The sequence below is a fragment of the Sceloporus occidentalis genome, unplaced genomic scaffold (genome assembly GCF_023333645.1).
Source record: "Sceloporus occidentalis isolate IW3139 unplaced genomic scaffold, rSceOcc1.0.p SCAF_1, whole genome shotgun sequence".
NCBI classification, from domain to species: Eukaryota; Metazoa; Chordata; class Lepidosauria; order Squamata; family Phrynosomatidae; genus Sceloporus; species Sceloporus occidentalis.
Genome location: NW_028316981.1, coordinates 293200227 through 293211524, shown reverse-complemented (window position 1 = coordinate 293211524; position 11298 = coordinate 293200227). Strand labels below are relative to the sequence as shown.

General features: G+C 45.4%; 1 protein-coding gene across 2 annotated transcripts in view; it reads right to left on the bottom strand.

Moving 5' to 3' along the window:
* Nucleotides 1–319: 319 nt before the first annotated feature.
* Nucleotides 320–11298, bottom strand: part of OXCT1 (3-oxoacid CoA-transferase 1) — an 89106-nt gene continuing 78127 nt past the window's right edge. Inside the window, exons 17-18 of one of the 2 annotated variants that reach the window (XR_016277809.1) lie at nucleotides 3053–3180; nucleotides 320–462 (exon numbers count right to left, since the gene is read on the bottom strand). Coding sequence is in view for 1 of the 2 variants with exons in the window: in XM_089496052.1 (XP_089352178.1) it covers nucleotides 3139–3180 (42 nt within the window). In the remaining variant the exon portion in view is untranslated. Of the gene's footprint in view, nucleotides 463–1755; nucleotides 3181–11298 lie in introns of those variants that run through there. The other variant, XM_089496052.1, reaches the window with a different exon arrangement.

Genomic DNA, 11298 nt, shown 5'->3' with positions numbered 1-11298 from the left:
TCTACTGCCTTCTACCTTTCCTAGCATTACTGTCTTTTCTAGTGAGTCATGCCTTCTCATGATATGGCCAAAGTACAAAAGCCTCAATTATCCTCACTATCCATAGTTCCATGGATTCACAGTTTTTCAGCTGTTTGGCAAAGATTAAGTGCATAGTTTCACAAACCACTACGTGTTATCTGTACTCCCAGCGACATATTTTTCTTTCTTTTTTTTTTAATATCCTTTTTATTATATGTTGTACATTGTCTTCACAAACATAAAACATCAAACATCATACACGGTTTACTCGTCCAATTACATTATCCCCCCCCCCCCCCATAATCCCTTCTTTTCTCTGGCTTGTATGATTGAGTTCATGATGACTTCTTGACCACACTTCCTTTCCCATTGATGACTGGAATTCCGTCTTCTTCTATTACCTTTTCCCTCTTCTTAGTAATTTCCTGTGACTCTAATAACCTAAAAAAATAAAACTCTAAATAGTTTCCTCCCATGCTATGAATTGCTTAAATTACATTCAGGTATTCTATATTTGAGGGAGTTCTTCTTCTGTCTACAGTACTCTTGTGTATCTCCCTCTGACATATCAACTAAATAGAGCAGTAGACATTATACAATAGGATTTCTCCATAATGTTCTAATCGATCTTATTTGTAGTTACAATCCAAATCCCACTTAAGCTTATCCTTACATCTTACAAGCTTGTTTTATTTACATACCATCCTATTGTAGCTGAAATATAAATTCTTTTTCTTAAGCTATAAAAGACACAAAAGATTTTTCCTAACCTATAAAAGCCCCAAACATTGTATCATCTGGGGTAAAATGCTCTGCCATTCAGGTCAGCCAGCTCACTTGATCTTTTGCAAGCATCCAAATTTTCATATACCATGAAGATCCGATTTTCATGGCTTCTACTACCTCCTTTGTACATTTTGGAAACAGAACGGTAAATGATTTGTTGGGGTGGAGGAGGATGCTAAATGTGAATTGGCCACAGAAGTGGGCATCCCAGGCATTGCGTGATTGTTATTTGATGTTTTTAATTTGTTGCCTGCCTTATTTTATTGTACCCTTTCCTATATTATTATGTATTATTTTCTATATAATATGGTGTTATTTCGTAGAATGTATGCCATGGGCAGGTTTATTTTTTATCTATTTTACTGACTGTATGTACAGCACTGTGTAAATCTAATAATAATAATAAATAGTATGGTAACTGGGTATTTACCCTGAAAGCAATAATGCTGGATTGGAGCCAGACTTTGCCATGTTTAGAATAGAAGACCCACCAAAAGAACAGGATATGACTATCTTAAGCCCCCCTGATTTTAGTAGGACTATTCTGAGCATGGCTATCTGTGGATCTATCTATCTAGTCCATCTAAATCTCATTCCTGTAAGGTTAGCAAGGTGATGTAATAGCACATGGCAATGATGACCAAAAATTGGAGGCAAAATGAATTAAGTGTGATAGATGCCAGCCAAAGATGCTGGCGAAACGTCAGAAAGAAACTCTGCTAGAACATGGCCACATAGCCCGAAAAAACCACAAAAAACTACACCAAACTGGTTTTCAATTTAGATCAGCCATAAATTATAATATGCAGCTCTTTTTACTAATGAGAAAAAAATTGAACATGTACTGATTACATTTCCTCCTTATTAAGCATTTGTCTAAAGAGGTTTTGGAGTGGGAAAAGGAAAAGTACTGTACAGACATAAGAAAGACCAAGAAAGACAGAGTGATTTCATATGCCACTGTTTTAATTCCAATTTCAGTTTATAAGAACTATACAACATGTAAATGGCACTGCGATTGTAATACAGAGATCCTACTTTGCTCTTACTGTTGTCACTAGACAGTTGTGCAAATTAATTCATTGTTAACAATGGAAAGACAGAATCCATGTATTGATGTATGTCTGCATTTGTATTTCTATTTAGTAAAAGGTCAGGGTTTTTTTAAAAGGTGTCACTCAAATTTCTTATGACAACAACTTTCATTGCAACAGAACCTCCACAATGTGAAAGGTGTCAGACCATCTGCTTCCTATGCAAACTAGTGCTGAGCATATAGACGATTTAAAGATACACAATTCTATGCCAAGGTAATCCAAATTTTGCACAAAGAATCATTGAATTCTATGGCCTAATTTATGCACTGTAAACAAATGTGCACCTGTTTACTTTGCATATTTTTACTTTAGCCAGAGTATTTATATGCTGCACCTTAGTAAGTTCTTTGTGTGCAATTTATACAGGACACATAGGTCCCATTCTCTTACCAGTGGAAATCTCAAGAGCAAACTTCTTGCCGTGATTTCTAAAATTTCAACAGACATATATCCACAGTCTTACCACTTTCTTTAAAGCTCTGCGGATTAAAAACTTGAAGATTTTAAAATGATGACTTTTGATCAGATAATTTTTGATCAGATAATGCATCCTCTTTATCTAGATGCCACTGCAAAAAGAATACCTATATAGTCAAAAGTTCTTATTACCCATATGTTTTCCAACAGCAAGTTGCTCTATGCCTCTTTACTTTGTGTGTGTGCGTATGCAGTTGCAACCATTCATAGGCACTTGCATGTTAGCATGGTGTGCCAAAGTGGCCTCCGCACAATACTACAGTATTAGGATTACAACTGAAAGGCAACAGCTGCATTTAGAGAGATGGGAGTTTGCTTAATATTCTGGATTTTTCTGAAGTCAATAACCACAGTTTCCCAGTTCTGACAAAATGGGAAACTGTGTTACTTAAGAACTTCAGCATGGCTCATGCAAGAGAGTTGCTTGTATCAGGAAAAGGCATATGTACATCTCAGCTTAAGGTACGGAGCGCATATACAAATCTCAGTTTAATAAACAGAGATATGATCAGCACTGCCTCTTGCCACTGTTTATTAATAGTCAAACCTGCAATGTGGTCATTATAAATATCAAAGTATCAAATGGTTTTGGAAGCGGTTGTGCACAAATAAACATTTACAGTTATAGTTCCATAGTCAGCCTGATGCTAACTACCAAAGAAACTACTTACAAAGACCTCTTTAAAAATGCATCATTGCAAAACAGATATTTGATTCCCCTTCGGTGGATGCATAGAAGATAAATCCGGTCTACTTCTCAGGTTGAAATCTGCTTCATTGGTGCCAGGTTTGGTGAAACCTAGTGAGAAAAAAAGAAAACCCAAAATGAAGTGGTAAATAATGTGGTAATAACATCTCACAGACCTGTAGTTGTATGAAATAGCCAGCAATATTACTCAAAAAGTGCTATGTGGTTCTGGATGAAGGAAATGTTCAAATCTGTGTATATGGCTTGCTTCTGCAATTTGACCCTGTAAAGTAGGAAGGTTTTAAGAAAGAGTGACTAGCCCAAGATAACCTGGTGGTTTTGTGGCTCAGTGTGGGATATGAATCTGGGTCCCCCAAGTCCCACTGGAACACCAATCACTAATCACACTGGCTGTTAGAGAGAGATTTTGGATTTTGAGCAAAACAAAAGAAAAAGAAAAATGCAGGAATTATTTTTAGTAAATTTTATATCCTGCCCTTTGTCCAATGAGCTCAGACTAGTTTGGGTGGTTTTTCTTTCAGGGTGAGAGAGTGAACGTAGCTCAGTATCACTCACTGAGTTTCACATCTCAGTGAGAACTTGGATCACAAATTCCAGTCCCACACTCTTAACTACTAAATAAACAAACACACATATGAATAAATACTGGCTGCTTCAGAAAGATTTATCTGTGTGGGCTGCACCATTTGTTGTTTTAAATTATATTAAAGTATAGTTCTTTGTGGGTTTTTTCGGGCTATTTGACCATGTTCTAGCAGAGTTTCTTCCTGATGTTTCACCAGCATCTGTGGCTGGCATCTTCAGAACCGAACCTACGTTTGGGTCACACAGTATACCGAAAACCCACACATACAGACCAATACCTGCATAAGAACTCCAACCATCACCCAGGACAAAAAAGAAGCACAATCAAAACACTGATAGACCTAGCAAAACGCATCTGTGAACCCCACTTCTTGGAAGATGAACTGAAACACCTGGACCAGGCTCTACAGGCTAATGGTTATTCCAGCTCAGACATCAGAAGGGCTGTCAAGCCCAGAAAAACCCAGAGAAGTGAAGACAAGCAGCCACCCAAAGGGAAGGTATTTTTACCATACATCTAAGGAGTCACAGACAGAATAGGCAAAGTGGTGAGGAAGCACAACCTTCAAATAGTTTACAAACCGATGAAGAAAATCCAGCAAATGCTTCGCTCAGCCAAGGACCAGAGAGACCCTCTCACAGCCGCAGGAGTTTACCGCATACCATGCAGCTGCGGACAAGTCTACATAGGGACCACCAAACGCAGTGTGCAAACAAGAATCAAGGAGCACGAGAGGCACTGCAGACTGGGCCAGCCACAAAAATCAGCAGTAGAACATGCCACTAACCATCCTGGGCATAAAATACTGTTTGAAAACACTGAAGTTCTGGACCATGCCAACCACTACCATGTCAGGATGCACAGGGAAGCCATTGAAATCCACAAACACCTGGACAATTTCAACTGGAAAGAAGAAACCCTTAAAGTGAACAAAATTTGGCTACCAGTCCTGAGGAATAGCAAAATAAGGACTCAGCAAATGCAAATGGGAAACCATTCAGAGTCAGGGGCTTTCCCAGCAGATAATGATCACCAATTAGCAGACATTAATCCTTGTTTGCATTAGCCTCCCAGCCTGAGGCCAGCCATCAGCACAGTACAATACACATGCAAATCACTCCTGCATTCCCAGGCTCACCCAATTTTTTCCAGGCCAAGCATTCTCTGAAGATGCCAGCCACAGATGCTGGCGAAACGTCAGGAAGAAACTCTGCTAGAACATGGCCACATAGCCCGAAAAATCCACAAAGAAGAACAGGTTGCTCACCTGTAACTGTGTTTCTTCGAGTGGTCATCTGCGAATTCACACAAATGGGTTTATTCTGCGCCTGCGCAGCAATCCTCGGAAACTTCTAGAATCTCCAGGCAGAAAGCAATGTATCTTTCTGCAACTTTTTGGCGGTAGCCCCGCCCACCCATATATAAGGCCCCTGGTGGCCCGCTCCTCTTCAGTTCCGAATGAGCCGCTAATCAGCGCGGCAACAAGCGTTGTCAAATGAGCAGACACTGAGGGGATGGATGGGCGGGTTTGTGTGAATTCGCAGATGACCACTCGAAGAAACACAGTTACAGGTGAGCAACCTGTTCTTCTTCTTCGTGGTCTCTGCGAATCACACAAATGGGTTTAGACTAGTGAGCTGTAGTCTGTGGAGGAGGGAGTGTCAAGATCAAACAGTCACATGACAATAAATATGCAAACTAATACCTGAGTGATTTATTTACAGTAGACAGGTTAGTGCATGGCAGACAGTAACACTGCCCTCCCAAAGGCTGCATCATGCCTGGCCCTTGCGTCCAGCCTATAATGTCTAATGAATGTCAATGGCTGGGACCAGACAGCTGCCTTACACACATCCTCAAGGGGAATCCCAGTCAAAAAAGCTGAGGATGCGGCTACCGCCCTAGTTGCATGGGCTCTAATCCGACCTGGTAGAGGCTTCCCTGCCAGTTCGTAGCAAAGGTGGATGGTGTTGGCCACCCACTTGGAGAACCTCTGCGAGGACCGACTGAAAGGCTCTGAGTGCTTTCTCCACGGCAAGCATTTCCAGGACGTTGATGTGGAGAGTAGCTTCCGCCGGTGACCATTTGTCCTTTATTGTAAGGTCCAGTGTGTGCACGCCCCATCCTTGCAGGGAGGCGTCCGTAGTCAGGGAGAGATCTGGCTGAGGGGGTAGAAATGGCATCCCCACACAGACGTTCTCGGATTGGAGCCACCATCGTAGAGACCTCTGTACAGTCCTCGGGATGGTGAGCAACTTGGTAGCCGTGTCTCGGACAGGGTCAAAGACGGAGAGAAACCAAGATTGAATGGGTCTGAGGCGCAGTCTGGCCCACGGTGTGACGAAAGTGGTAGAGGCTAGGTGTCCCATGGCGACTTGTACGGCACGGGCCTGAAGGCGTCTTTGTCGGAGGCAGGGCTGCAGAGATGTACAGAGGGTTTGGAACCTTGTCTCTGGAAGGAATGCCCTCATCTGTACAGAGTCCAGTGTTGTTCCTATAAAGTCTATTCGATTGGAAGGAGTCAAGTTGGACTTGTCGAAGTTGACCTGTAATCCCAGTGCTTGCAGCAGGGATAGGGTGAATTCGAGTTGCCCGAGTAAGATGTCCTTGGAGGGCGCTGTGAAGAGCCAGTCGTCCAAGTATGGGAAGACTGTGATCCCTCTTTGACGCAGGTACGCCACCACGGGTGCCATGCACTTGGTGAAGACCCTGGGAGCTGTGGAAAGGCCGAAGGGAAGGACCCGGTACCGGTAGGCGTTCTGGCCGACGGCGAAGGCGAGGAACCTCCGGTGGTCCTCCAGGATCGCAATGTGGAAATAGGCGTCCCTCAAGTCCAAAGTCACGAACCAGTAGCCTTCCTGCAGGAGTGGTAAAATAGAAGCAAGGGTTACCATCCTGAACCTTTTGTAAATAATAAATTTAAGGGCCCGTAGATCCATTATGGGTCTGAGGCCAGAGTCTCTCTTCGGTACGGTGAAGTATCTAGAGAAAAAACAGCGCTTGAAGTCAGAAGGGGAGACGGGTTCAATGGCGCCTTTGTCCAAAAGAATGCGCACTTCGTCAAGAAGGGTGTCCGAGGGGGCAGTGGAAACAAAAGCTCCAGTTGGTGGGAGCTGGGAAAACTCTAGGGCATAGCCCCTACGGACGATGTTAAGTGCCCAAGAGTCACTGGTAATGGCGGCCCAGGTGTCAAAAAAGGGGCTCAGCCTGTTGGAGATGACGAGGTGCGCCGGAACCCATCAGAATCTCTTCTTGCCCCTGCCGTCCTTCTTCCTATAGCCCTGTTGGTATCTGGGCTGGGAAGATGGACGCCTGTCGGTTGGAGGAGCAGGTGACCGGGAGGATTGGCCTTGAGGCTGAGTGTCCTGATGGTAGGGACGGTCCTGTGGTTGGAAGCGGTAGTGGCCGCCTGGATGCCAGGGGCGCTGACTAGTGTACCTCTGTCGGGGGGACTTGGAAGCGGAGGATGACATACCGTGTTTTCTGGCGGCAGTCTTCATCCTATAACGGAAGCTGCGTTTCTCATCCATGTCCCGGTGAAACAAGCCCGAGTTGTCAAAGGGCATGTCTTCTATGGCTGCCTTCGCTTGTGGAGTGAGGTCTGAAGACCGGAGCCACGCGTATCGCCTGAGGGCTATGGAGCCAGAGAGGACCTTTGATGCACAGTCCGTCGAGTGCCTCGCGGAGATGATCTGCTGTCCCCCTATCAGGTGGATTTCATTCCTGAGTGCAGACATCATCCGCCTCCTGTCATCCGGCAGGTCAGCGATGGTGGGGTCCATCTTCTCTACGAGGTACTGCACGTAGGCCCCCATGCAGGCCGCGTAGTTAGCCACCTTCAAATCCAGGGCCGCTGAAGCATAAAACTTCTTAGCTAGGCCATCCAGTTTCTTACTGTCCTTGTCGACTGGAGAAGACGAGGACTTTGGGACGAAGGTGGACTGGGCTCCTTCCACGATAGCCGAATTAAGCTTAGGGTGGTTGGAGAGCCAAGAAGGTGCCGAAGGAGTGACCCGATAGAGGTTTTCAATCCTACGGGATGTCGACGGGATGGAGGCCGGTGCGTCCCAGGAGCGTTTGGCAATTTTCTCTAGCGATGGGAGATATGCCAAGGCTGGTGGAGCTGGGGCGGAACCGTGGATCCTTCTCTCCACCGGGTCGAGGCCATCGTCCTCGGGGTGGGCGACTTCTAACTTCAGGGCATCCGCCATCCGGATTACCCTGTCGGCAAAGGACCTGACGTCGTCTGTAGGGGACGGAACCGCAGGTCCCTCCGGGACGAATGGAGCCTCGTCATCGTCGGAAGGTGACGCAGAGCGTGGGGATCTCGATCTGGATCTTGATGGAGATCTGCTACGCTTCCTGGGCGACAAGTCGGTGGTGGTCAAGTCATCCAGCCCGCGGGAGGCATCAGTGTGGCGACGGTCCCGTGAGCAGTCCCGGATGTTGCGCCGTAGGCGGGACGGATCTACCGGGATAAGATACTGTCCGGTACGGTGATCGAAGACGAGATCTGGGAAGGCATCAAACAGGTCCTGGTCCCGTTCCATTGAGTCTGGACAGTCCGGATCTAAGGCGGCATCCGCCTCAGCCCCTAGTGTGGCCCGATCCTTCCTCGGGGGGGAGCGGGGGCACTCTGTGTCCCGTCTGGCGGGACGTGGTCTCACCACAGGAGAGGGAGAACGGGGTCTAGCCCTCTGTGGGGATAGGGGAGCATCGGAGTCGTGGAGCTCCCCTTCAGACTCCGAACCCAAGTCCACGATCTGCAGGGCGTCCGCCGGTGCAGAGAGGTGGCTTGCAAGGAGGACCCTGGGTTCCAAGGGTATAATCCGGGAAGACGCCGGTACAGGAGTCGGGGTCTTCGCCGGTTCGGCCACTGGGGATGTAGACGGTGCTGGCCTCGACTCAGGCGGAGGCACTGAGACCGTACTTGGAGGGCCCTTGCGACGGCTCTTGGCTGGCGGAGATGAAGAGCAGGCCCGTTTCTTCTCGTGGTCGGAGCGTTTGTCTCCTCTCTTCTTGGAGGCCCTGGGAGCGTCCGCGTCTCCAGAACCACTGGGCTGACTCAAAACCTTCTCGTAGAGCGCAGCCTTAAGTGTCCGGTCCCTGTTCTTTAGGGCCTGGGCCGACATAGCTTTACAGTGGGGGCAGTTGCCAGGAATATGGGACTCCCCCAAACAAAGGACACATTTTTCATGGCCATCGGCCTTAGGGATTTTCACCCCGCACTTAGTGCACTGCTTGAAAGAGGCCATGGTAATCAAGTCCGTTACCGGTCCGAGGTCAAGCCGAAAGATCACGTAGAAGACAAGCCGATAGGGAAAGTCCGAAGAATGGTCAAGTGAAAGTCCGAAGGTCAAATGCCAGAGATTCAATTGTGAAAAGAGCAACAAGATGCAAGTGAAGTTCCTCGAGCTGCTTAGCGCGGCGGAATGAAGGAACTGAAGAGGAGCGGGCCACCAGGGGCCTTATATATGGGTGGGCGGGGCTACCGCCAAAAAGTTGCAGAAAGATACATTGCTTTCTGCCTGGAGATTCTAGAAGTTTCCGAGGATTGCTGCGCAGGCGCAGAATAAACCCATTTGTGTGATTCGCAGAGACCACGAAGAAGAACTATGGATGCCAGCCATGAAAGCCTTCGACTTTACATTATGTTAAACTGTTTTTAATTCAGCGCTGATTTTAATATAGAATTTGTTTAACTAGACCTTTTTTATTAAGCATCTTCTTTAATATTATGATGGATATTCAGCTGTATTGTGTTTTAATATACTATCTACCTTGGGTTCTACATGGAAGAGCAGTGGGATATAAGTGAAATGAAATACAATACACCACACTGATTTTCCGTCTGGGAGTTGGAGAGAGATGGTGAAAGGAGATGTCTAGAGAAGACAATATGAGTTAGGGTTACCATCTTCAAAGTGAGAATCCTCATAACGATCAGTGGTTTTGAAGTAGTCAGCCAGTAAAAGTGTCTTCTTTTAGTATAAGCTGATATTGGGTCACTCTGCCTTCTGGGCAATCTCCAAGTCAGCAGTATCCTGATAACTCATGCAATGGCCCCTAGGATTTGAAGTCTTATTCCCAAATGCCACATTAGTGTTGAAAAGCATCCATCATCTCTAGATTTTATCCAGGATGAAGATGTCAACTTAGTATGTTTATATTCTTTAAATACTTTCAAGGACTGTCATGAATGTATTCTCTAAGGGCTGTCACAGAGAAGAGGTTGTAGCCTTGTTCCCTGCTGTCCCAATGGGGTAGAACCAGGTCTAATGGTTTTAAATTATAGGAGAGTAGGTTTTGACTGACCATTAAAAGGAACCTCTTGATAGTAAGGGTGGCTCAACAGCAGAACTAACTGGTTGGAGAGGTGGCCGGGTCTCCTTTGAACATCTTCAAAAAGGGGCTGGTCTAGGTGAGCAGGGTTTGAGTTCATGATGGTCCATGGGGACCCTCTGAACTCTATGGTTCTATGAGATAGGAATAGGCTTTTCTCAACATAGGTTTTTTTGGTGCAGCAGCAGGCTTATGAGAGAGTGGAGTGGAATGGTCTATCAGGATTTGTATGGACAGAAGGATTTGTACAGAGATAAAGCAGGCACATCAAGACTTTACAGCTTCAACATCTGATGTCATTGCACTTCAATATTGTGTAGCCATGAAACAAGTCATTTATTTGAACACTCTTTTCTTTTTTTAAAAAAACATTATTGTCTGTCTCCAACAACAGATGATCCATGAGCCAGAGATGTATCAATGACAGGTGACTGATTATAGCAATTACGTAAGAAAGGGTATATGTTTATGGTACTGAATCATAGACTTGAATCTATTGGTTTGTGCTCTAGTCTCTGGAACAGCAGAAAACAAGTTGAATCTATCTTCTATATAACCTCCTTTCAGATATTTAAAGATAGTTATCATGTCGCCTCTCCTCTTCTCCAAGCTAAACATACAAGTTGTTCCCCATAGACCTTTGATCATTTTGGTCACCCTTTTATGGACACATTCCAGCATGTCAGACACTTCCTGGGGAGGCTAGGATGTCTCTTCCTTTTCAGTGGCAGGTGAACACCTTTCTATTCCAGCAAGCCTTTGTGAACTGACAAGACAAGGGGTTTTTATGGTATTGTACATTCTTCATTTTCTAATTCATTTTAAAATGGTTTTACTTCTATTGTTAGTTTGATAATGTTTTAATGTTTGTTGCTGTTGTTAGCTGCCCTCGACTCATGGTGACTCTGTGTATGAGACATCTTAAAAAAAAACCTCCCCAATCCTCCACTGCTCTGCTTAAGTCTTGTAGATTCAAGCTTGTGGCCTCCATAATTTAGTCGAGCCATCTGGTGTGCTGCCTTCCTCTGTTTCTACTGCCCTCTACCTTCCTAGCATTGTTGTCTTTTCTAATGAGTCAGGCCTTCTCATGATGTGGCCGAAGTATGACAGCCTCAATTTGATCATCTTGGCTGCCAGAAAAAATTCAGGCGTCATCTGTTCATTTGTTTGTCTTTTTGCCTGCCCACAGTATCCTCACACTCTTCTCCAGCACCACATTTCAAATGAGCTTATTTTCTTTCTGTTAACTATCTTCACTGGCCAGCTCTCACATCCATATA